The 27,731-nt window shown below is 40.5% G+C and overlaps 1 protein-coding gene across 3 annotated transcripts in view; it reads left to right on the top strand.

Moving 5' to 3' along the window:
- phactr3a (phosphatase and actin regulator 3a) overlaps nt 1-27,731 on the top strand; it is a 30,952-nt gene that overhangs the window by 2,566 nt on the left and 655 nt on the right. The window contains exons 2-11 of one of the 3 annotated variants that reach the window (XM_034876519.1): nt 16,266-16,427; nt 18,277-18,444; nt 19,059-19,274; nt 19,829-20,057; nt 20,368-20,618; nt 20,797-20,950; nt 26,326-26,381; nt 26,663-26,724; nt 26,858-26,998; nt 27,345-27,421. In XM_034876519.1, the coding sequence (XP_034732410.1) occupies nt 16,266-16,427; nt 18,277-18,444; nt 19,059-19,274; nt 19,829-20,057; nt 20,368-20,618; nt 20,797-20,950; nt 26,326-26,381; nt 26,663-26,724; nt 26,858-26,998; nt 27,345-27,421 (1,516 nt within the window). Of the gene's footprint in view, nt 1-16,262; nt 16,428-18,276; nt 18,445-19,058; nt 19,275-19,828; nt 20,058-20,367; nt 20,619-20,796; nt 20,951-26,325; nt 26,382-26,662; nt 26,725-26,857; nt 26,999-27,344; nt 27,422-27,731 lie in introns of all 3 variants that reach the window. The other 2 variants (XM_034876518.1, XM_034876517.1) reach the window with 2 other exon arrangements.

Below are 27,731 nucleotides of genomic sequence, written 5' to 3'. Positions count from 1 at the left end.
TGTGTGTGTTCTGCTCCATTCTCAGGGTTCATTCCATTAGTAGTTAAAATCTCAGATGTTGAAATGTATAATGCAAATTAAACACAATGTTTAAGCACATCATTTTAATTCCCAACAGTGTGTGTGTGTGTGTGTGTGTGTGTGTGTGTGTTGATATAAATGTGCAAAGCCGCAGCTAAACACTTTTACTCTATAGAATGTCATAAAAGAGTAATACATGCTTATCAGAATTTCTCAGAGCCAAAGAGAATTTCTTCAGAATGCTTGCTTTGTTGGACAAACACTTCAAATCCCCAAAGTATTCAATATACAATGATACAGAGAGAAGCAACACATCCTTTGGAACTAACAAATGTATTTCCTTTTTTTTAATCAACTTATTGTTTTAGCATTACTGTAGGTGCAAATGACCATCTACTTCTTTTTTGGAAAACCCAGCGCAACTAGAAATGCTGCCATGGAGAACATCGCTTTTTACTTGCCCTTCCATTTGAGAAGTCAGAGTGCAGGTTAAATGAAAGAACAACGTCCCTCACAGGAATTTGTCATCTTGCTAAAGTTAACTTCAACTTGTTGGATATTAGCTTGCATGGCAGCCGAAACCCACAAACAGTCAGACCCAATTTATACGGTTATAGGACAATTTTCACACCACCAGGCCCGCTGATCAGGGATCTTTTAGGTCACATCCTCCTTCGTCAGTCTGACTGATACCTGGATTAAAATCTCACATCAGAATAATCTCTGAAGATTTCAGTTATAAGTGGAGCCCCTCATGAACAAGGAGATATATCAAACCCTGTGAAAGCTGATATTGAGCTGTAACGATGACTCACCCCAAACCAGAGCAGTGTCTTGTACGTAATACCTTCCTTTACGCTCAGGACAGGCCTTGACAAGTAAATATGGGAAAGTCAGCAGGTCTTATATAATGTGCCCCTCATTTAACACGGCTTTGTTAATGTGTACTAATATGTAGTAGTAATGGAAGCAAAATTAGATTAGTGCCACAGGAATTAGTGACATGATAGTAATGTGTAAAAAAGCAAGCCAGTTTTAAGGTTTGAATGAGTTGCTGTAGCAACAAAAATAAAGATGTTTATTAATATGTAAACGAAAATATAGACCTACACATTTGGGCGTTCATACACTTATACAAAACTGAACTGTATGCACACATGAACTCTATAAACCATTCTATCTGATGATAAACATCTGTCTATCTATCTATCTATCTATCTATCTATATATCTATCTATCTATCTATCTATCTATCTATCTATCTATCTATCTATCTATCTATCTATCTATCTATTTGTTTTCTTACATTGGACTACTTATCTATCACCTGCAGTTCTGGTTGTGATTTGCTTTCTTGCCCAAAGACACTTCAGAGAACCTTGTGAAGATTCACCCCACTTTCTTGCCTGTATGCTAAATATAAAGGAACCGCTAGGAGATGGTTATCTTAGCTTAACATAAAACCTGGAAACAGGGGAAACAGCTAGCCTGGCTCAGTCCAAAGTTAACAAACTCCACCTACCAGCACCAAAAACAACAAGTTAAAGTTTTACAGGGGTATGTGTCAGACTATTTCTTGAAGGTTGCCTGCCAGCTGTTCCCAAGGCAGGCTAGCTGTTTCCCCATTTCCAGTCTTTGTGCTAAGCTAAGTGAGCCAGTTGCTGGCTGTAGCTTCATATTAACTGTAAAGTAAAGTGTGGTACCAATGTTATCATCTGCAGTAGCCTAACTTTCAGCAAGTAAGCCAGTTAGTGTATTTCTCAAAATAACTTTTTCTGTTCTATCTGTTATTCTGAATAATTTTAACCTCCAGAGTCAAGAAACAGGGCGTGAACTTGTTGCATTCAGCTGTGGATCATACGTGTTACTAAGTGGAAACAACAGAGAGAGCAACAGTGACTGAGAGGTTTTGAGTCTAAAAGAAATGGAAAGAAGTGGGAATCTGACACTAGAAAAGTTGTTAGGTGCAGCCCTAATTCTCAAAGTGAATCTCTGGACTTCCAGTGTGTGTTCACCGGCCATGTGATGCAACAAGTAACAGGTACATTTCAATCTTGCAAATTTGTGTCTTTTTGTTGTTGAATTGTTCTTCAGCTGTCTTCAAGGAGAACACAATATGCAGTAGCACAAAAAGAGATGATAGACACACAGAGCTTACAGTATCAGGATATACTGTAGCTAGATTGCACCTACACCTACAGGAAGTCCAGCATCATTAAGCTCTTACTTTGGATTTTCAGTAGTGGAGTTGTAATTCACACCAGTGTCACTGCTTGTTTGTCAGGGTCAGCATTCAGGGACTGTGAGTCAGTCAAGGCCACCTGTTAGTAGTAGCCACTGAAGAGTTATTTGTTTCCTCCTTTATGCTGTAAAGGTCCCCACAGAGGCCAAGGAGAAACACTCACCCATCTAGAGTCTGAGAGTAGCTTCCTGGTTGCCTAACAAAATATCTGCTCTCACCATCATAAAATGTTGTTATTATTAATTGGTGTAGTTAAGACTCTGGGAAGCAAAGGATTGTATGATTTAAAGCTGAAATTGTAATATATGAAACATATCTTTCAGCCCACAGATACACGCACTGGCTCATCAGTCATTTAATAGTTTAATTTCCTTGGTAAGGCTGGGCGGCATTCATTAAAATGTTCCATAACATTATTAGTTTTTTTATACCGTCACCTATAACCCAATCTGAATAAATCATTTTAAAAACATACTTCTATACAGGGTATGAGCAGTACCTAAATAGTTTAATTAAAAGTATGCTGTATGCTTCATAAGTTGTGGTCTTCACAGTCATCAGAGCTTTTGGAGTGACATGGAGGAATGGTAATCGTCCCTTCAGTTAAATTCTTGGAGAATCGATTTCAAGAAGAATTGAAGCTTTTCCTACTTTTACACGTTAGTTTTTCTTTTAATTTGTCACCAGCTTATTGATATGGTTAGGTCAATTCTATCAGAAAATGAACAATGTGCACTAAATACTTGCTCACTGATTTGCAACACATCCCACAATGGCTTAATTCTATAGAATTCTGTAAAATGTCAGAGAATTGTGGGAACATAATTTAGTCACAAGAACGATCACAATTTCATTACAAAATAGCTGTCAAATGTCTTGTTTTGTCAAACTGTACAAAAAGGATATTCAATTTACAAGTGCAGCTAATACGTATATTTTGAGAAGCTAGAGTCATTAGATGTTTGGCAATTTTGCTTTGTTTTGGTCTTTGTTTCTTCTCTCTGTAACATAACTGCATGTTGTACCAACTGTACTGATACCATAGTGTTAAGCTGCATCTTGACGCCTTGCTGAGATCTGCTCTCTTTGGACGCCTTCACTGTCTTTCAGCCAACCATGAAAAAGGAGCAGAAAAATGATGACAACAACCAAAAGCTATACATCATGCCTGCTCTCTGTGGATGCGGGAGCAGATTAGGCATTTGACAGTGTAAGAGCCATGTGTGGCTATGCCTGTTGTATGCTAGAACGAGACCGACAGGCAGTTGAACTGACAGCCCTTGGAGATCAGAGAATGAAGACCCAAGCAGCCCTTAACACTTGTCAGAGAACCCAAATTAAAGGCAGTATGTAATGGAGCTAGTATTTAGCCTAAGGCTGAGGTTAAATAGAATTCAGGAAGTTGTATGCTCTATGCTGTGAAGGTTAAAGAGCTAAGTGATGAAACTCCTCTGGATATTGAGTCAGTAAAACAGTGGCGACATTTTTGGGAAGGAAAGGAGAAGAAAAGGACAGGACACTAAATCGGTGTGGAAGAGAGGATATGGAGGAGAGGGAAACATAGCAAAGAGAGAAAGAGATGAGGAGGTGGCCTTTGTTGAAAAAAAGCCAAGAACTTGTCCCTATTGCTAACTGGCCACGTTGAGATGATGGATAGCCTTGTCTACAGGAGACCATTAACAAAGAGACGGCAACTGTGTGGGTCTGATTTGGAAAGCCTCTGCATACTGGAACATTTTCTGTGAGTTCTATAAAGTGATTCCACCAATAATGCTGAATTCCTCTTTATACCTTAATCTATATTATTTTCTCTTCAGGGATATTTTTCTCATAGACTCACCTTAGCTTTGGCTGTGTCATACGGTACATCCAAGCAGCCTTTAATGCTGATAAAATGTGACAATCATTTTGCAGAGACTTGAAACCTTGAGATGGATCAGGAAACATGGAGAATATTTGATTGTATTTCTCAAGTTCAGTTATTTTTGTGAGCAGGTACTATTTTGGCAACGCTTACTTCTTGGTGCATTTAGTAAAGCTGAGATTTAAACAATCTACTAATCGGCTGAAAAGGATGACAACCTTAAGATATTTTGCTAGAAAATTTAACCTGATGAAAGACAAACAATTCTCTCTATAAAAACTATTATTTTAAATCAATTGATCAGTTATTTAAACAATGAAATGTAACAATAAACAAGAACATCTTCTTCATGTTCCCATGGTGATATTTTTCTAAAATATGCAAAACCATAATTTACGTCCTTGATACCTGGAAAGCTTTTTTTTGGTTTGTTTTATTTGTCCATGGTAATTGAGTTTTGGAGGTGTGTTGGTTGTCGTGTGTTTGTTTTCGGGCCCCCTCTGAAAAGCTTTTAGTTGCTTATTTGGGGTTCCCATTTCATGCGTCCTGTATATGATTGTTGTGCCTCATGGAATTGTGATTGAATGTACAGTGATGACGTGTGAAATAAAAACGAAACGAAACGAAACGAAACGAAAGCCACATTCTTGTTGTCACATTGTGCATAACATCTTTCCCCAGTTTAGCCTACCTAATTTCTCTACCCTGCAAATCATACTATAGCTGTTTTTTGGGCCATTTGGGGTCCAAAATTCACTCCAAATATTGGAGCACTGTTTTTGGTGTCCACCAACTCCTGAAAATAAATCTGCCGCTGTGTAAGCTAAATGCTCTACTATGTTCACCGGCTAGTTGCTAATGTCTGTCCGTTGTTTGGTGCTGGGCAGGTAGCATACAGAGGATAAGGGTTTTCAGAGGTTTTTTGCTGAAAAGAGCTGCCTGTTGCTGCCAAAAACGACTAAAGACAAAAACAATGAGAGTGGTGAGAGTAAACCAGAACTGTAAAATGGTGAGATCTGAAACCAAAACAGAACTGAGGTCTGAAAGACGCAAGGGGAACTGCAGTGTGTGGGTTCATCATTGCAGACAATTCTTCTCTCATTCAAGTAGTCATGTGATTTCCCCTTAATATAAAATATTTATTACAGCTGTTTATGTAAGGCAGGTATAATACAAAAGTAAAAACAGTCATTTTTACCTTCTTGCTCCAACCTCTCCCAAAGCAGTACTGAGCAGCACTCCTGGTGTCTCCCTATCTCACTCTTTTCCTCTCACACACAGAAAATCAATGTATTTCATCCTCACACCTGTTCATGGCCGCTGTGTCCCTTTCTCTTAACAAACCTGCCAGATTCAGTTAGAGATAGATGAAGAGGGCAGAGGGGAGTCCCGGGCCCCATCACCAATAAACACTCCTGTCTGGGACAGAGAAACATAGGGGACCAGCAGGACGGAGGAATACATTAGGGATGGAAAGAGGAAAAAAGAGGACAAACCCAAAGCAGGCAAAGCTTCTAAAGTAAGGGAGGGATGGTGAGGCAGACTGAATTTAAACCACCACAGATATGAAAGAAAGTGGTGTTAGGCTTTCTATAGAGTGACTGTTTGATAAGCACTTACACTACATCCCTGCAAGGGCCTCTCAGAAGATGGTAAATTAAATGCATTGCCAGATCAGATACTAAAAGTAATACAGTCATAAAAGGGAAATGAATAGAAGTTTTCATTTTGTTTTTGGACTGACTTTATCTGAGGTAAAAAGAGTAGCTGTTGGGGAAGTGAGTGAAGGGTTTGAGAGTCTTTGGCTGTGTTTAAAAGCACTCTGCTTTTCACTCATTCAATATCCCCCACATAATAAATACTCAATATTTGACCTTATATTTTGAAATGGGCGAATGCATCTAGTGGGTATTGAGAAGTGACAATTACAAACATAGCCTATAACATTTTCAATTTATTATAGCAGAGGGAGTTTCAGCACCATGGACAGCGTCAGCCTTTGCATTGCAGCAGGCTGCTGAACCAAGCAGGGCCGTGTTCAGTGTGCCGATCAGTCTGCCCTGGATCACAGATGCCTCAACTCAGCCGGCTCTTGATCTGCTGGGAAAGCAAGCGACCCAAAAATATTTGTTTTTGACACATTAATGAGGAAAGCACATTGTGCAGATCCAGGCACAACTTCTATTTAATGCAATCATCCCATATGTCCATGTAAGCCAAAAGCTCAAATCCAATCTTATTAAAATGACTATTAGAACTGTGGCCAAGCCTGTGGTACAGAGTTTGTCATTACTGATGATTGAGGGGCTTCTAGGACCCCTCCATCAAAACTGTTTCATCACATGGCCCAAACCTGTTTAACTATGCCAGATAATGTCTTTTTTGTTACGGCAGCATCCTTCTGGTACTCAGCGACTGCAGGGAAGCTTTTGTGGTCACACAAGTGAATGTGGCCACTGGACAGTTGTCCACTGTCCTGTCTACTGTCAATCCCAGACAGCTCTGACAACAAATTCTACTGTAGGACTGACTAATTTTTGCTTCAGACCAAGACAAATGTTCAAAACAGCAACAATTTCTTTCTGTTAAAATCTTTTCAGGCAAGAGATACATAATCTAGATCTGGATCTACTTGTAGGTGTTTATAATTGAGTGTGAGGCATAAAACCAATTCTAATATATATTACAAACACATCACATTTCCTATCTCAGATCGCTAAGCAGAACCAGCAGGCAGCGTATTTGTTTGACACCATGTCTTCCGTATGTTTTCGATGACATGCATGAGATGGCTATTGACAAGGTCATTACATGGTGTAATGACAAATACAACCATGTATGTAACGCATGCCCTGATTAAGTATATCTGGATACCCCTGACAAATGAGGTTACTGGACAATTAGCACACTGACTCATGTCTGTACTGTCTGGCGACACAAAATTAGCTGTTGGGCACTGTTCATCCCGGGCATGATCTATTTGAGGTCCAGCACATGGGATAAACCCAGCTTTTCGGACGATAACATCATGAAAAATGGCTCCCTGCCTCTTAATCCAGCCACTGCTCGGGCTGATACATCAAGTTGTTTTTAATAGGCCCGCACCGTGCACGCTTGAGGGAATGCAATGTGAGTGGCATCTTTGCTGTGGTAACTTGTTTGAAGATGACAGTGCTAACAGTGGTGATTTGTACTGTTCCTCTGTGCACCTCCCATTGTCTTTCCTGCCTGGAGACCGTGATGTGCTCTCCTCCCTGCAGAGTGACGGGAGCCCAGTGGAACTGAGCTATCAGCTTCTGCATCAAGTGTAGACACAAAAACATGTAGACACACTCATGTAGTGACACAGATTGTGGGTGCAATGAATATTGGCCCTTATTTCCACCAAGTGTGGAAAAGCTGCGGATTCATTCCTGAACGGCAGTGGAGTCAACAGGTTTCCATTAAAGTCAATGTGTGTATTTTCACTGACTGCGTTTCGCGGCTGTGTTTCACGGCTGCGTTCCGACTCCGTCATTGCTCTGGCGAGCCACAGCCCTCCGGAGCAGATACGCGGAGCTCCTATTTTTGTCGGATGTTGGAAAGCTCCAGGCAGATTATGCAGGACAGGAAGTGAAGCGCAGGACCAAAATAAAACATCTGGTTAATTATTAATATAAAATAAACCGTGCTCACGACAGATCATATTTCCTAGCACTACACCTTAAAAAGGTCATAATGGGCAGAGATAGGCCTAAAGTCAACAGGTCAGAGGTTTTGTGGTTCTGTTTATAGAAACTGTATCCTGTTTTATCACGCAATCATATGTGAATTTGCGAGATCTTGTGTGTCCCTGTGACTTCAGCTGTCATTGCCACAACCGTTCCACAACAAATTTGGACTTGGTGGGTATCAAAGGATGGCGGAGCACACAGCCAATACGCATTGAAGCCGATCCGCAGTTGCTGGAAATCAGGGGTGACTCTCCTATGCTCTCCCTCTCTGTCTCTTGCACACACTCTGTATGTTTTATATAAATGTTTTAGGCACATAAACTAAGTCAGTGGAAATAACAAGAACAAAAAATTACACAACATTGCTCACCCACCTGACTCTGACACTGGAGTCTATAACAAGCCTCGTTGACTGAACGCCTACACCCCATTGAAGACCGATGGGGAATTAACCTGAGCATAAACTTTGAGAGTAGCGGCTGCTTCCAAGACGCAATGGCTGCCACATTTACATTTGCTGGTATCTCGAGGAATTAAAAAAGACTTTGTAGGATATTGTTTAAGGACGCTTGAATATCCTTTTGATCGACACGTTGCATCATTGAAGCTGTGACTTTTTTGTTGCTGGGAAAGTCTTTTGAAACTCAACGCCAGCCGCCACTTTTAGTAATCAGCGTATAAAAGTGTAACCTTCATAATTAAACCATCTCTGTGGAGAGGCAAATTTTTGCAAACAGCACTTTTGAACATATAGAAGGAGCTGAATTAGTCAGTATAAAATCTTTGTTAAATTAATGTGATAGACTGCAGGAGCAGCCTAAGTTACAAAGATTGAACCAAAACTTCCATTACCTGATTGGAGCAAGCTTTTTATTTGATTAGGATGAGATCTCTTATAATGGGAACGTAGCCCAACACTTAACTATGGACTAGATGTCTTTCTGGTCACATTCAGGGGTCTTCGTCTTCTAGTGGTTGTTGTTGGGTGAGCAGGTTGGAATGACATTTTCTGAGGCTCAACCTATTGTGTGGGTGACAGAAAAAGCACTTATCAGGAACATTTTCGGCCCACTGCGTGGATGTGATGGCTGATGACAGTCTTTATTTGGTTGGAATGCAAAAGGTATGTCTGTGTGTAAATGTGTCATAAAAGTCATCCAGATTTGTATTTGTTACTTATAAGCAGTACTTTTATCCAGTCTGATTATTGGTCATTTTATATTAAATGTATTATATACAGACAAAATAGTCTGCTAATAGACAAAAGCTACTTAAAATGAAAAATGAAAAGAGAATATAAACTCAAAGTCCTGAACAGTTTTGGTTATTTTACTTGAAGGTGCTCTAAGCGATGTTTGGTGACGGCACTTCTTTTTGACGTTTGAAATATTTTCAAACAAAACGAGGCTAGCTTGCCCCTCCCTCCTCCTCATCCCATCCCCTCCCCCTCCCTTCTATGCATTCATGCACTAACCCCCCAATCCCCATCCCCAAGTCCTTCTTGTCGGTGGTTGGCTATTACACTGGAAGGCTGTTTGTAATGTTTGGTGGGTCAGGTTGGCACAGATTGTTGTTGTTGCTGTTTGTAGACCCTGGGTTGTCTACAAAGACTGTGTTTTTTTTAATGTGTGTTCTGGAGACAGGCAGCTCGCGGATAGTGTGAAGATGATTTCTGTATGTGACAAAAAATATAATATATATGTATATAAAAAACGCGTGACATCGCTTAAAGCACCTTAAAGGTTTCTCTTTTTGTGTTTGTGTCTGTGCTTTTTAAACTTGGTTTGGTGTGGGCGAGGCCCAGTTGGAAAAATATGCTGTGCACTTCCGTGCACCAATCACCAATCACTAGAGCAACATTCAAATCAAAATGTGATGACAGTTAGTGTGTTGTTTCCATTCCACCCCCACCCAGTCCTGATGAAGCAGATGAGTGTCTGACTGTTAAACTCTTAAGAAGTAATAACTAGGATAAAAAAAAGAAAATTGTGGGTAATTTTAACTTTGATTTTTGCTTATGTATTAATGAATCTAGTTATAATAATATGAGATATAGCGATGTTGTAGAAAAATACTTTGAAAAAGTTAATAATTATGATTTGAAAACATTATACAATTCCATCAACATTCAAGATAGTTGTCAGAGATTAAGTTTAAAGGTTTAGCATAATTTACTTTAAGTGGAATGAAGATGCTTTGCTTTAAAGAGGTAAGCCGTGTGTTTTGAGGGAACAGAGGGGCTGAGACAGCCAGACTGTTAGTCACGAGTATAAGTCAAGCTAAAATAACATTTTTAAATGCCATACCCCCAGCTGTCTAACAAAGTCTTTCAATTAAAAGTCTCCAAGCTGAACCCACGTAACCATGATGACGTACTAGGTGTCATCATTTTCAGACTTGACAAAGCTCATCAGAGCCACATAACACATTGTACAGTTTACAGGCAGAGTAGTACTGTACTTCCATGACAAGTAAACTATACTTAATGTATAAACGTGGATGATTTTTGGAAACATTATTTTAAGGTACAAAAGAATCTTTGGTCTGGCTTTAATGTGCACTTGCTGATAATTGATTTTCAATTTTGACAAAAGTCATAAGGAACATTCCTGTAATCACCACCAAAATCTAATAAGGTAGATGGTGTGTACTTGTCCCAGCATCTATCTATCAACCATATTTCATGGAGGAGTGAAAACAGAGAAACAGCCTATCATCAGAAAGTGAGAAGGAACTGGATTCTCACTTCTCCTTGTTAATGCTGCAGCAAAGGCTGCCACCAGTCCTTCTCAACACCAACATATGGCAGCAAACAAGGGCCTTGGGCATTTTCAATTGGTTGTTGGCTTCACTGACATCATTTCGTTCTGTTGATGCCAGCATCCCACACGCTGGAGTTTCACACTTGGGCTGTAATCACTTTGTTGATCTGGAGGCTTGACCTTTGCAGACTCATGTAGCATTACACCATGCTACTCGGTTTTCCCGGAAACTAATTTAATTCCCAAACAAATTACAGTACAGATACATGTTTGGATGAGTCATCGGAACGATTTTACCTGAGAAGCACAGCTAGTTTTTTTTGTGTGGCCAGAACGTATTTATTTATTAAGGTTAATATGGACAGCTCAGTAGAGTATACAAGGAGTATTTGTTACCCTTTAATAAATAATTAAATTTAATTGTCATTGTAAAATGTGTGTAAAAGTGTTGTACTCTAGATGGAACTTTCATTTGAGAAACAACTATTCTTTCCTTGCCTAGTGAAGAACATTGCAGTTTGAAAAATGGGAAAAAAATACATACAAAAATAGAAAAACAAGGACATGACCTCTGCATCCTCAGCGGTGGTTATGGCCATCTGCCTAATGAATGTACAGTTGCAGAACTGTCGAAAATGCATTTTTATAATGAAACTGACCTTAATAGAAGCAAAGATATTTTACTCATTATTCTTTTTTATTATTTACTGTATGTATTGTTGAAACACAGTTCGATGGGATGAATATTGATGAAATTTACATGCAAAACTATACACAGGAGGAATTTGTCTGGGACAAAATTCAGAGCAGTGACAAAGTAAATCTCGAATAATGCTTTATGCTACAAGGCTTTCAAAAGTAATTAAAGTCTGTGTTGGGTGGACTTTGTTCTTTTTAGAGGCTGAATAGTCCTCGTGTGATATTCTCTCTGCTTTTCTTTTAACAAATCACTCTGCACTTGACTACCATTCTTGATCTGAGCCTTTGTCCCTCATACATACTCTTCATTTTTTTATTGCATCAGCCCCGCTCTTCACTCTCTCCCTGCGAGTTGTTACTGTGTGCCCTGACTGTGCCTGGGCCCTCGAGGCAGCGGGGCTACAGACAGATGGCAGCACAGTTGTAAAGCCAGGGGGGTAAAGTGAGGAGGTTAGTTGGCGTGGCAGCGGGTAAGGAGATGGTCTATTCAAGGGCACATTGTCAGTTTCCTGCGTGGAAGGAGCAGGGTGGCTTTAGTGAGGAACCAAGGCACCATGTGGCCTGATAAAGATGATGGGAGTCAAGGGTCGATCTGATGTTATTTATAGCTGTGATGAGACCACGGAAGCATACACACAGTGTGTTGAGCAGAAAGGTTGCACAGTGAGATTTATTTTTGTGTAACTAGCCACAGGTTTGGTTTAGATGGGCCTGTGGCAGGGACAGTATAGTAACAAGATTCGACAGCCATGCTACATGAGTTTCTGTGATGCTTTGTGAGGCTTTATTGACACACAGCCCTGCTTTAGGCAAAATGCTAATGCTGGCATGGCAACATGCTCACAATGACAATGCTAAGAAACTCATGTTTACCAGGTATAGTGTTTACCTGTAACATTTTAGTTTAGCACATTAGCATGCTAACATTTGCTAATCAGCACTAAATACAAGTAGAGCTAGGGCGGATGGGAAACTCATAACTTTTGTAGGTAGTTGGTCATAAACAGTGTTGCCAGATGGAAAATGTTAAACTATCATACCAAAGGCTAAAAACCTTCCCATGTTGGACTCTGTGCTCGTGCTGATTAATGTGTGTCGTCTCTTATAAATAAAGAACTCTAAAATAACGATCATATATTGAGAACAATTATTGTAGTCATAACCATAAGCAAGCTGACAAAGCTCTGATGTGTGGAAGGGGTATGTGTCCATATTTTTGTAATAGCCTACTTTATTTTATGCATTATGGCACTTTTGGAATTATTGAGGACCATTGTACAAAGGGCAAAATTATCGGGCAAAAATGTAAATAAACAGAAATCTGGCAGTGTTGATTGACCTAATGATGGCGCTAGAGGAAAGTAAAAGGATCCTCAAAGTTCATAGTTACAGTTACAGTTCATCCTGAATTTAGCTGCCGACAAGAATAACAGTATTTTCTGAATCATTTGACAACCCTTCGAGGCGTTTCTTCTGCAGAGATCTGAGTGCTGATTGTGTTTAAGAGGTTTCAACACCTGCTTGCAAAAAAAGATGATAAATACTTGAATGTTCAATGTACTTGTAATGCATTCAAAAACTGCAAACATTATTGACTTAAATTGAGTCCCAGTAAACTACTAGATTAATACTGTAGTGGTGTTGTTATATTCTAAAGTATGTTTTAATACTACAGAGAGAGCTTTAAAAACCCAAACCCACACATTAGGTCAGACTATCAGAGCAAGGCCTTGCCTCAGACAGCTTCACACTATGCCTGAACTATTGATATTATCCCATCCCTGCGTGTGAATCCATTTAATTGCAAAATCTAAAAAGGCCACTTACAGATTCAGATTTGTATTCAGTGCTCACTAACAATCTTTATGATTGTCAGTGTTTCAACAGTTTGCCCACCAGAGGCACTTGGGAATGGGTTGTGCTCAATGTGTGCATGTGGTAAGAGATTGTGTGCTCATGAATGTGCTGACAAGCTGGTTAAGTGGGGTGTGGTCCCTGGTGGCACACCATCACACTCTGATGTAGCCTTCTTGCCAAGTCACATTATCATATTGCCTACTTTATTCCACTCTTAAATCATTTTGGAAATCACAATGCACTAATGCAGAACAGAGTGTAGCATTCGAAGTTTATATTTGCCTGCACCCCTGAGCTTGTTTATGAATTAGATTTATTTTCTATTGGGAATTTAAGCTTTTAATTTGTGTAAAGCCGCCATCCCCTGATTGGAATTACAGTGTGTGGAGACTTGCGTTGGAGAGGACTATGGGCATATAGCAAATGGCTATTGGTCTACTGCATCACGTGACACATGGATTTAATACATCCTATTTGCGTTAGCATATTAATTAGAATCGCACATCATCGCCACATGGTGAGTGTAGTTCATTCATGCTTATGTGACACACATTTTGATACATCCTAATCCGGCGGATAAAAGAAATCTCCATGTGCATGCATGTGTTTTCACCTATTTCCTGTGCTTCTGTTATTTTATCTTAACAACCACCCCTTCTATGAAAAATGAAGAGTTACTTGATATGCATCATAAATAGCTGCTTCATGATAGCTGCCTCATGATTGGACGATTCCAGATTCTCCTTCAAGCTCTTCCGTATAGCAACAGCCCCCTCCTATCCCTCCTTCTCCTCACTTCTCCCTGGAATCCCCTTCCCTCCTCCTCCCCCCGCCTATCTCGTTTCCGTTTTCTAAAATGCAGACAGATCTTGTCCTCCATGTGGCTTCACCCCCTACCCACAATGCACCAGGTGCCTACACTGGCTTTAGATGTGGCAGGCAGTTGTCTGTATAGGGGGCTCTTCTGCTCTCCTCTAAGCTACAGACTGACTTGCTCCTCCCGCTGGCTCCCACTGCTGCGGCAGCATCTGGATGTGGATGTGGTAGCTATGGCAACAGCAGCGGGCCTGACCCCACCTCCTCTCCCTTTTCCTTTTTCTCCACACACACTCTGCTTCTCATACAGACACAACGCCTCTACCCCTCCTGCTCCCCCTCTTCTTCTCTAAAGCTTTTTTCTCTGCACGACTGGGTGCATTCCCTTCAAGCTTGACCTGGATTCTGTGTGTGTGACAGTAGTGATGATGACACTGTGTGAGGGGTGTGCATGGTCAACTTACCTGTTTCAAGGAACTCTTAGGGTCAAATATTAACTTGAAATTAACTCCTTTCATCTCATATATTCTACTTTACTTCTCCTCTTGTTTCTGACATTCCTTTTCTATTTCTTTATTTTTCTTTTCTTTTAATCTCCTCGTTTCTCACACCCTTTTTCTTCTAGCCACTGCATTTGCTTTCCTCTTCTCTCTTTTTTCCCAATCTCCTCTCCTCTTCTTTCTTGGATATCCTTTCCTTGTTTTAAACTCCCTTTTCTTATAAACACAAGCATTTCTTTCCTTTTCTCTCCTGTCTTTATTTCTTCTCTCCTTTCCTCTTAATTACTGTTTTTTTCTCTTCCTTCCTTGTTTCTCCTCTTTTGCTCTTCTCTTTTTCTCCAGCACCACCACCATCCTCTTTCTGCTCCATACCCATGTGCTTCAGGGAAAAAGGAAAGGAATGCAAAAAAGCATGAAAAGGAGTCAGCTGTATTCTCTCCTCCATCACTGTATACTCCACATCACACCCTGAGCCCCTCTGCACCCCCCTCCCCAATCCCTTCCTCTCCCCAACCTCCCCCATCATACTCGCCTCCTCCTCAGCTGAATATTTTAACAAAGATATCAGCCTCCTTAAGGCAAAAACAGCTGCATTTGTGTCACATTGACGCATGTAGCTCTTACATACATGGAATGTATTGTACATTTTCTATTTCTTGGCTCTCATTGTGACTACAACCCAGCAGCAATGTTCACACATGGATCTGTAGACCCCCACTTTGCCTTATATGAGTCACAGCCTTCCTTTAACGAAATACTCATTTCCTTTAAAGAAAGAAATAGCTCTCTGTGCAAGAGGGGCAGCAAAGAAGATGGGGACATCTCATCTATAAATTAATATCATGGATGCATACTCATGCATAGACTCACTGAAAATAAGCAAGCACTTTGAGAGCTAGGTAGGATTCCAAAAAAGAAAAAGATAAAAAGTACTTGCCTGTATGCAACACATAACAGGAACATGACAACATGTGGTTCAGTCATCCTCAGGCATAAGATCAGTGCAGACATAAACACACATACCATCATGGCTTTGGGGGATGAAATTATAAAAAATACAATGCATGCTGCTCATGATTCTGCCTGTTTTATGGCATTATGGAACATATGGATATTTGCAACTCTTGAGAACACTGATCACTTGGGGAGCTATGTCTTGTGAGAGCTAGGACAGAGAACATGTACTGTACATTTGGAGAGGAGTGGTATATTAGAAACAAAAAAGGTTGGCACAATAAAACAATAAAACAATTAGCCCTCTGATGCTGTTTCTGGGAAAGCACAATGCTCACACACCTGTCGTTTTCCAGGGAAATGCATGTTTTGTAGCGTCATGTGGTTGTCTGTGTCTGTGGGCTCCCAGGTTCCCTCCAAATTTGGACTGTGAGAGATATCTATTTTGATACGTGACGTATGGCCCAGTTGGGGGGGGGGATTTGCAGGGAAATAACAGTCGGAATGGAGTGTGCCTTGATCACATTATTCTTTCTAATTCAATCTGTTCACAGCACTTGGAGTCCATCATGGTTTATTTAGTAAGGTGAGCATACTAATTGTGCTCTGGTTTCTCTCCCTCCCTCTCTCTCTGTCTCCTTTCACCTACTTTTGCACTTTTTTTTCTTTCTTCCCTGTGTCCTGACCTTCATACTTCCTTTGTCCTTCGCCCTCTTTGCTTTTACTCCCTGCTTTTGTTCCTTCTCCACTATATACCCTCTCCCACTCTTTCCTTACCATATTTCATCCTCCTGCATCTCTTGGACTTCTTTTCTAACGCCATTGTCACTGCAGTAGAGTTGATGGACCAGCAGATGGTGCTGAGGACTGGTTGTCTGGTGTCCGGGGTCCACACTCCACCCATCCGACGTAACAGCAAGCTAGCCACCCTGGGACGCATCTTCAAGCCCTGGAAGTGGAGGAAAAAGAAAAATGAGAAGCTAAAGCAGAGTTCCACAGGTACAGTGCTGAATGGGTGGGTGAAGTGATGGTAGAGGGTGGCTGTAGATTCACACACACACACAAACACGCACACACACGCACACGCACAAGCACAAAGACACACATACACAAACGAGCAGGAGTAAATTATAATTATGACAGTTATTATTATTTTATTTGTGGAGCATAGTGCAAAGGGTGCTGGAATAAAAAGGATTATGTTGTTATATAAGTATTATATTACAATTTGAATAGTATGAACAGCTCTAAAATAGAGAATGAGAGTGATGAATAAATAATAAGTGGAACCAATAAACTGACTAATTAGAGACAGTGATGCTTGGTTATTGCACAGGAATTCATGTTTTACCATCACATTTCAGTCACAAGATATAGTAGACACAAACTCAGGTTAATCTTCATTTACAGTTCTCTTCTAATCATTAATTTGGACGACTATTTTTTTGTAAAATGATTACACGATACAATCAGATCGTCATAATACAATTCCACTGAAAGTTGATATTTTTAGTCACCTTGTGTGCTTGCTTTTAAAAGCAGGCATAGCAGGTATCTAGAGTATGAACACGTGGCTAAATATGATGCTCTTGCTGTAATGGAGAGTGCTATTGAATCAAGGTGACAGAAAGAGTGAATGTCATTTAGGGATATGGTAGTCTCACACTGCCAAACCTTCCTCCACAGTGCTGCAGAGGAGGGTCTGGCTAGTCCACACAGCATTCCAGGATAAGAGAAAAACTTGCTCTGGTTTCTTTAAACCAATAACAATCATCTTGGGCGGCACAAAGCACCGGACCAAAGTACAGTTTAGTCAACCAGTTTAGAATGCTAACACAAAGAAAGTGGAAGGTGAGGGATATCCGGCTGAACTTCCAGCGTCACCGGAACAATCCTGTAAATGAAACGTCGTTGATATAGACTAAGGAAATGGTTGGTCATATCAGAGGTCTGTTGCAGTGTTTCTCAGTCCGTCCCTCCAGTAGCAGGACCTGCCTTTTAATCAACTAATATCCCCCTCAGATAATATACATTTATTTAACAAAAAATATATATATATATTTATTTTCATTCACATTATATCACTGTTTGGAAGTTGTTTCTTTTAATCATTGGGCACAAGGTGAAAATAAATCCTAAAATCAACCTAGTTATAGTGGTATAAACTAGGCCTGCACGATTAATCGTTGTAAAATTGTGATCTTGATTCACCCTGTTCCCAATTTAATTTTTTGAACAACTTTGAATAAAAAAAAAACTTTGAATCTCATTTAATTTTACAAGGCAACTAGATCACAAACACTACTACTTGCTTCTGTGAGTTTCAAACAGACTGTATCAAATAGGTTTTAAAGCGCTCCCAAGCGCTGCTATGCTCTCCCTTATCTTCATTGAGGCCTCTCTTAGTTACAGGCTTGTGGTGATGCGCAATGTGCTATAGATGCCAAAAACAATCTGTGTGGTACTGCCAATTTTTTTTGGTTTTGTCATTGTTCATGTGTACAATAAACATTACGCTTTGTGAGAAAAAAAATTATGGCAAAGAATTGTGATATCAATTCTAAGCTAAAAAAATTTGATTCATGTTTATATTTTTCACCAAATTGTGCAGGCCTAGTTTAAACTACACAATATGACAGGCAATACTCACATCAAGGAAGTAAGACGGTCTCAAAATGCTGTTTTATAGATCAGCCGTCTGAAAAGAGACAACTAGAAATGGAAGAGATTAAGCTTCAGTAGCAATGCATTATTAGTGCAGATGAATCATATGGATATGACATAGTTTTGTTTTTCCATAACAGAAAAATCACAAAATGACATACTTCTCCTTCATATCCTCTCACAGATGTAGCATTATCAAGCAGTCTTCTATGCCACGACCCAAACTCTCCCACCCATGGCTGCTGCTCAGATGGTACGGTCCTGCTTGGAGGATTCGGGGGACCTTTGAACCCAAACTTCACAGTCAGCAGTGTGGAATACCTTGGTCCTGAAGAGGAGCTTCCCCCTCCAGGTAGGACAATCCCTCACAGTCACAACTAATCAATGGACATTATTAATCTGCAAAAGCATCAGATGAGGGGAATTTGTTTTTTTTTTAAGTGGCTGGGTGTGAATTTACCTCAGCTTTATAGTAGATCAATATAAGAGTGTAGAGTGTAAGATTGCTGTGAAACCAATCTGAATGAAGGCAAGGCGAGGTTTAGACTGTTTTCTTACACAAAAGTGGTTGGTGTTGTGATATAATTTAATCAGTGCTATATGTATGTATTCTGAGGAACGTTTTGACTTAATTTTGTCCCTTTTTATTTTGATGTAATCCACAAAGCTATTGCTTTATGAAACTGAGACATTTGTGTGTCCATTCTATCAGTGTGTCCCTACCCATGTGCCCCTAGAGGGCACCAAAAGACTATTCAATGACGCTCTTTGCCTCCACTCTCATCTGCCATGAGAGGTCTACAATATGCGTATTTGTATGTACAAAACCAGAACAATACAGTTTATTCCAGTATCATTGTAGTCGATGCTATTCGTAGAGCCTATACAGCTTGGCAAAATGTTACATTAAAACTAATTTGACCAGAATTTTGAATGTTTTCTCCCCCCTTCATTAACATACTCCAGTAGCTGCCCCTCTTCAGGACTGTGAACGAGTGGAGGAGAATGTACTACTCCCGGAGGACAAGGGTGGTGAGGAAGTGCACCCTGCCGGGGATTTACCTGAGGGGCTACAGGGCGCGGGCGAACCGACGGAAGAAAGACCAGAGGAAGAGAGTCCTTCAGTAACGTCCCCACCACAAGTACCTTTGAAACCTTTGCCCCAGCTGAGCCCTGGAGATGGTGAGTGCTGTAAGGAAATGGCACTATGTCTCATAAAACATGAAGCTGAGGGGTCCTGAGATGATCAATGGGAGGGGAACAAAAAAAGAAAATTCTACTACTAAAATTTGAAATTTTTTGACTTTTTGACTGAAACCCCGGGGCGCTACTTTAAGGACCGAGCCTAAGTTTATGGGGCGCACACTCAACCAGGTGAGATACCAAAGCGCCTCATCTTTCTCCAAGCTTAAAGTATTGAAGTATTGGACAATTTGACCTCTTTGGGCCTCAAACTCTTATTATATGAGACTGCAGATGACAAATTTGCAAAGTAGTTTTCTCTCTTTTTTGTGGAAATGGTCTTCCTGTGTTCACATTTTCCCTCCAGATGTTCAATTTTACGCTCATATTAAACATATGTGCAAGTCAAGTGTACTAGGGGTTTCCAAGTAGAGATGTTTTGTGTTTCCCAAACTTCAGCTAAGTATAAGACAGATATACTCCAGCAAATTAAAGAAAAAAAGAGATTTTGTTAATTAACCTCCAATGTTCATCTGGTCATCCCTCCCTTTCAGAGTCAGGCCCTGTGTCGCTCCCCACGCACCTGCCAAACTCCTACCTCCCCAAGGAGCCGCCACCCAGGGCCACAGAAAGCATGTCTTCAATGACCCTGTCACTACGAGGGCCCATGGCCAACATCTCAGGGTCCCCACATATAGGCAATATGATGCACCCTCCCATGCCCCCTAGCTGCATTATGGAGGAACTGCAGAGAGCCTTCGCGTCCAAGAACAGACACGAGATGTGAGTCCTGAGGTTGACCCCATACATCTGTTTGTATTAGTGTCCTCACTCAGACATACTGGGAATGGGAATAACAATTGTTGCTTTGTTCAGTCCTACTGTTGTTAAAGCTAATGCTTAAGTGACTATAATGAGGTTTGCTAACAAATCTTGCATTTCTGACAATACGACCATTTGTTAAAATATCTCGCTGAATAGATTAAGCCTTGTTTTGTGAAATGACACCTTTAAAATATTTAAATTACAGATGTTATCCTTCCACTGTTATCAACATTTATCCTACATTTCCCCCCTCCCTGCGTCCCCTCAGTGTCCATGAAGGGTATGAGCAGGCCTCACCCCCAAGGCTGTGGTGTTCAGACGGACGGCTCTCTCGCTCCTGCAGCTCTGAGAACCAACACACATCATCTTTCGGAGGCAGCTGTGTGGGAGGTGGAGGGTCCGACTGGCCCAAGAAGGAGGCAGAAGAGAATAAGGAGAACGTGCGGCTGGACCAGTGCTTCTCGAACGCCTCAGGCCTGCCCACCGACTTGGAGGGCTGGAATGACTCTGTCATCTCTGGTGGGTTGAAGAGCTTAAAAGTGTGATTTATAATGCAAAAATTACATTCAATTACACTATGATTTTCCATATAGTTAATATATGAATATTAAAACACTGTAATTCTTACAAAGAGTATACAAAGAAAGATAATAAGTTAGAGTTTCCCGTGTGTTAATGCGTATATGCATGGTTGCAGGCACACTTCCTCGCAGGCTAAGGAAGGAGCTGCTAACTGTCAAACTACGAAACCGACCCAGCAAGCAGGAGCTGGAAGACAGGAATATCTTCCCAGCCAGGAGCGACCAGGAGCGCCAGGAAATTCGCCAGCAGATTGAGATGAAACTTGCAAAGTAAGAAAGGAGATGTTCTCTACATTGCTATCTGATTATTTATGTTTTAATTATGAAATGTTTTAATTATAATAGTAACAGAATATTCTATTTATTTGTTATGTGGAGGGAGAAAAAATTGGGACTTTTAGAGCATAAGAGAAACAACTTACTGTAAGTATTTTAGTAAGTAGGCTACTGGGTAGACTACTTGGGGGTACTTGTGGGTGTATTTTAGAGGAAATGAGAAATTACTCATTGCCTACTGTTGCCTCGAAGATATGAAACACTGTAAATGAAAAGGCTCCTCGCTGCAGCAGGTGTGGACATTGACATGATTTGTGTAGGCTAAATCAATTTAAAGCAAACTTTACTGCACTTTACGAGTAAGCTCGGCTGTCTCTCACTTGTTTTGCCCCCCCTGAGTGTTTTCCTCATTGTTACATTAGCAACACCTTCCAATTGTATAGACACAATTCATGTTTCTTATGTAAAGAGTAATTTTTGAAGTCCTTGGATGACAATAAGAGTCTTTTTTATAGCTGTGCACTTGAGAAAGGTGTTTTCTACTCTTCCAGCTTCCAAACATGAGCTGCTGCAGTTCTGGATAAACATGTCAGCTAGGAGGTTATATTCAAAAGTATTCACCAAGTTTGAAAGTTCTCAGCTCATTATTTTGCAAAATGTAGTAGAGGTCATATGTACAGTATATAAATCCTGGTAGTGTGGCTATAGCTTGCCTGCCAAGGACACACCTGTAATAAATTATTATCACAACTGCTATGACAAGGACAGGAAAAAAACGTTTTTACTATACTTTATCATTTGTACGTACTTTTTATCCTTTGGTAGCACATCACAACTGTGGAATATGTTATACAATAATTACGCTAAATGCTTAAGTCACCTAATTTCAACCAGCTGATGCGAGTCATCAGCTGGTTTGCGGGCAGGTGAATGGAGACCTCTGGGCAGTGGCGCCATTCATTTGCATGTATGGCAGTACACTGATCAAGCTGGTTTAAAATTGGCAAAGTTTCCCTTAAGATACCACCTAATTCTAGCACTAGCTTTGGTTAACAAGGTGGTACAAAATGCTGAATAAGACATTTTTAGTTAACCAAAATGTTCCAATTAACTTTGATGAGAAGAAAACACACAGTGAGAAGGTTAAAGTTTAAGAGGAAAACACGGAGAACACCCACAAGTTAACGAGTACTTTAATGTCCATAGTGCCATTAATAAGCATTGCCAAGTCCTGATTGACAGGTTGATGAATAGCCCCGCCCTAAATCATGCACTGCTTTATTGTCTATTTTAAAATAACTGGTACCCTGATTTATAAAATGTTCATCAAAATGAACATCATGTTTAAAGTTGAATACTTAAAACTTGTGATTGAGACCATAAATTTAATATAAATGTGTACTGAGCTTCATCAAGTGAGAAGTAGGGTCCCTTTCCCATTGACTTCTATGCAATTCTTTTTGTAGCAAGTGAAGTCACCCCCAGCTCGAAATTAGATAAAATGAAGGTTTAAGGTACTTCCCTTTGGCTTTACATTTCAAGCCCGGAACTTGCAGCCCGGGTACTGATTTATATGATGATATTACACCATAAGTGTGCTCATTGCAAATCCTTGTACTAGGAAGCATTTTTATTATATTCCAGAATGGCACTTAACCACTAAAACTAAAAGATTCCAATGTGGGGAAATGGTATATCCATTCAAACTAGTAAGGTGACCAAATGGAGTAAAGTCCTTTGCTGCAACAACTAGCTCTCAAAAGCAACAGCAGTCGTTCTGTAGTGCAACGATGACAGACAGACCCTGCTTCTAGGAAATCTCTCTGTGCAAGACACACTGCTGATGATGTGCTCCCCTACCAGGACATGAATAGAACAACTGGCCTCTCTCATACAACTGAGAAATTAATGTGCATAGACTGAGGGCAGCAGTCTTGTGTGTGAATGTGTCACAAGACCCAGGTTCTTTAGCACAAGCATATCAAACAGGGGCACGCCACAGAATTACATAACCTAATAACTCGCAGCCAGGCACAGAGTGCCACCCACACTTTTCAGAGAACAAGATCTATCATCTGTCTGTGAGAAAAGTAAGAATACTGCGTCCCTGATGTATTCTTAGATTCACTGGAGGAGCATATTTTATTGTTATTTGTGAAATGTATTGGTGTTCACAAGCAAACTTATAAAAAGGTGAAGATGGAGCATGTCTGTAGCTTGTCTGTAGCTTGCATAAGAGCCAGTCGGGTCTGTTTTGAAGACAGAGGTTCCACAGCTGCTTGTAACATAAAGACTAAGTTCTACACAGCTCCAGGTTCAATTGATCTTGAACCAATCCTTTTGATTTCAGAAGGATTAACAATGATTTTTTTGATTTATTGGTGGGCTTTACGCTGATTTTTCCCAACAACAAAAAAGTCTAAGATTTTAAAGGCTGTTTTAAATGTATGCAAATGTAAAAGGCTTTTGGCATCTGTTCAAGTTTGTTTTTTTGTCTGGAGTTATTATCTGTAAAGGTTTAAAAAACTTCAAATAATTTATAATATTATTTCGTCACCTACAGTATCAAGCAAATGCAAGAAAATGCCTTTTCATCCTACAGTACAGTATATGTGTGCATTGAAGGCATACTGCGGCATTTTGAAGGGAAATCCTGGCTAAATATAGCTCAAAATGGTAGGAGGAAAAAAAGCTCATTTCCCCTGGGCATTCATAATGAATGACAAAACAATCCATCCCGCACACCCACACTCTCCCGCCATAGATTCAATCTGCTCTTTTCCCGGTCCTATCTGCAGCTCACAATGAAAACCTACTGTTACATTTGATGCTGATCAAGCAGAAAATGGATAATGACACCTCGTCTGTCCATTATATGTCAGTGATAGATGACCTTTCTATCTTTAGAGACTCACGGCCCATCACTTGTGCTGTGGCCCTTTTTTCTAATCTTAGCTCATGAAACTGTTCAATAATGCATCTCCATTTTCTCCACAAATGTGTTGTCTGGGAGTTACTGCATGTCAGAAGAAATAAAATAGGCTTGCTACTGTACTTAAAGGGAGAATGCTGGGAACGGCCAAATGTCTCTCCCTGCACAGTTGGCAGCTGATATTAAAGAACAGACTGAAAGCCTCCGCCACCCACTCATTGCTTTTGTGTTCCTTAGTTTGGATTTTTCATTCCTCCCTTGGCTGGCATAATTAGATTTTCTATTCTAACTCATTTTGTTTCTGAACATTCTGAGGGGGAAATGGAAACCCTCTTGCCCTCGGGCATTTATGCATCATCATCGTATTCTCGGGATACCTTTCAAAATCTTATTTATGAAATCCTACCCTAAACCCAGATATAGAAAGCAGTGGGTGAGACACATCTTCTGTCAGCTGCGAGCAGTAGTGTAATAAGGTTTTGGGAGCCACGTGGCTCACAAAGAAGAATATCCAACGTTTACCAAAATAGTGTTAAATATCGACAGCGATCTCTGATTTATTCCTCCAACCAGCAAAGAAAATGGTCTGTCGCTAAAAATAGCCACAGACTCTCTGTAAAACACATACAGCTCTGTGTGCAACAGTGAAATCCCCCATTAGTGTGTTGCTAGGGAAAAGTGTTGTTGCTAAGCAACTCAGTAGCCAAGTCAATAATAAAGTGGATGGTCATATTCGCTGGGGCTTTGGAAGTGATTTTCTGTTTCATCTGTTTAAAATGTAAGACTGTAAGAGCTCTGGGAACACTCAGTTGGTTCATTGAAGCGTCGTAAAGCACAACATTTGTGTTGGGTTGTTCCCCACCTGATGACATTCTAAGAAAGTACCTTTAAACAGGCCTGATTAGATGAACAACTACACTTTGACAATAGGGAAACCTCACAGAGAAGAAAGATAAAAAAGCAAACAGAAGAAAAAAAAAATCTAATTTCATAGTAGTACTGATTATATGCAAAATGCTAAATATTTTCTAGACCACTTTCATAGTGTTTGTGTTCCATTTTTACTCATATTCCATATTTTATTCCAGGATGTGTAGTCATACATGTATTAACAATGTGTGTACTCGTTACTGTATAGATTATTACTAGTGTGATTTGTGTCCGTGCGGGTGGCTTTGCTTCCTCTGCCAGTGTTTTTATGTAGAAAACAAATCTAGGATAAATGCTTGTTACATAATGCAGTTTATTACAGATGCCTTTCTGTTTTGATGGTGGCATCTGTTGACGCACAAATTTGGTTTTAAGTTGGTGTAAGTCTCCCTTTAGATAAAAAAACAGGGTTTAGAAGTGCCCCACACACACATTGAGCCCCCCCTGATTTATGGGTGTCCAGGTCTCAGTCCATGTGACCTAACTTTGATCTTTTAAAGGACAGAACTATAAAGTGTCCAGTGTTATCTCGGGTCAGGAGGATAAAGAGAGTCCTGCTGTGTGGCGGAATTCTGCCCTCTCTGTCCTTTCAGCCTTAGAAGGTGTGCCGTGGGGTGTGCCACATGCTGTCTGGGGCTGAGCCCATGTTGTGCAGCTCGCATGTATTATTCATACAAAGTATCAATAGTTAACACGCGCGCAGGGGAATCCGGAAAAACTAGATTTTGGAGACCTTTTCAATGCTTTGATAGTGGGAGAACGCGACAGCTTCAAAGGAATGCACTACTGTACATGTAATCTGACTGTTTAAACTTGGTTATTAGAGCAAAGAAGACATTGGAATTGTGTCACATCATAGAATAGGCAAAGTTATATTTACAATCCATCGAGTATTTTATGTCCTGTTTGAATTAGATTTTTCTTGCTTTAAAAAAAGGTGTTTACGTGACTGAAATGAATAACAACGTGGGTAAAATGAGTGTGCCAGTAGCCTAGTATAGGCTACCCTAGGAGGAGGATGGGGATGCCGTAAGTGGGAGCCTCTTAAGCTCCGCCTCCTACTAATTATGTATGCAGTAACCGGGGAAACTAGGGGAGTCGCGCACCAGCAGCCCATCACGACTCAGTTCAAAAGCGCCTGTTGTCTGTGTCGGATAGTAGAGAGGAGTGCCCGAGCTGCTGCTGCTGCTGCTGCTGCTGCTGCTGCTGCTGCGGTGTACAGCAAACGCAATACGACAGCTACACCTGAGATGCAGCTTCTGGAAATCTTAAAATAATTCGGTGGTTAACTCTCAAACAAGAGATTTGCGCTTTTTGTACTATTCCAGATGTGGGGAGCGCCTCTGCAGAAGCATCACAGCCGGGGTTTGGATGCGAGATGGAGACATAGGGGATTCCTCTCAAGAACGCGCACAGTGAAAAAACTACAGCCGGTTTAAAGAGGATAGGACAAGGGAACAGTTGAAGTCAGAATGGTTCAAAACGTGGTTTTGGTGTTTCTCCGCAGGAGGCTGAGCCAGAGACCGAATGTAGAGGAGCTGGAGAGTAGAAACATCTTGAAACGTAAGTTTAAACACTTCCATTTCTGTCTCCAAACTACCGTCTCCTCACCCGAATAAATTATTTATATAGGATATTATTCAGGAGCAGAAATGCATGAGTGCACATTTCTTCTTTTCACTGGGAACCCTGTTCAATAGTATAACAAACTTTATATATATAGTTTTAAAAGGTGATCTATATTTATATCTAGATAATATAATATATCTTTGTTAATCATTTAATAAAAATACCTTAATTGATATAGTGTGAATTTCTAATTTGGCTGTTTTCTTTTTCCCCAGAGAGAAACGAGCAAACAGAGCAAGAGGAGAGGAGGGAGATCAAACAGCGGCTAAACAGAAAGGTACAAAATTGTTAATATGAGTGTATTTTCCATATATTTTAAAGATGTCTTTCCACTGTGGGCTATGCACAAAAACATGGAGACTCTTGTAGCAGTCAGCTATCAATGTTTGCCAATTTCTTTTGCATTCCAGCTCAACCAGCGGCCTACAGTAGACGAACTACGAGACAGAAAGATTCTGATCCGCTTCAGTGACTATGTGGAGGTGGCCAAAGCTCAGGACTATGACAGGAGAGCAGACAAGCCCTGGACTCGGCTCTCAGCAGCAGACAAGGTGTGTATTTGTATGGAACACAGAGACAAATAATATTAGACGGTGAAGAAAAAACAGTTGTATATATGTCAACTTTTATAACCTGTCACAAATTCAACATTTGGGCCTAAGGTCTTATTACAAAATTCCAGAAGTTCTTTACCCTTTTGCTCATCAAGACTATTTGCATGGCATGTTGCTGTTATCGGCTCATCTTGCTGAATCCCCCATATTGTTTTTAATTTTTTTAGGCTGATTTAGTTTCCTCTTCCTGCTGCTGTCCCTTTGTTGTCAATAGGTCACAGCACCTCGGTGGCTCGGGATGTACTTAGGGATGCACTAATGTTGGTTTTCCTCTTCAACACAGGCTGCAATCCGAAAAGAGCTCAACGAGTTCAAAAGTACGGAGATGGAAGTGCATGCCTCAAGCAAACATCTAACGAGGTTAGTATTCTGGATTGTATATCTGTTAGTAGTGTGCTTGGAAATATACGCATGTTCTATTATAGGCTGCAGTGGTCTAAATTTAGCTCTCCTTGCTCATCCAGAGAGCTCCGAGGAGCTAAAGATAGATGGGAGTGCTTGTAAAGGGAAGGGAGGGGGTTGTCCTCCAAGCAGAGAGAAATATTAAAATGCCATGGTGTCCTTGGCTAAGCCTGTTATGGAAGCCGGAGTCCTTGTTGTGACAGCAGAACAGAACAGTGACACGCGAGGGAATACTGGATGCAAGTGTGACGGTTCGTACTTTTCCCCT

Source organism: Etheostoma cragini, chromosome 7 (assembly GCF_013103735.1).
Source record: "Etheostoma cragini isolate CJK2018 chromosome 7, CSU_Ecrag_1.0, whole genome shotgun sequence".
Classification (NCBI taxonomy): domain Eukaryota; kingdom Metazoa; phylum Chordata; class Actinopteri; order Perciformes; family Percidae; genus Etheostoma; species Etheostoma cragini.
The sequence above is the reverse complement of the archived record's forward strand: the minus strand, read 5'-3'. Positions and strand labels throughout refer to the sequence as shown.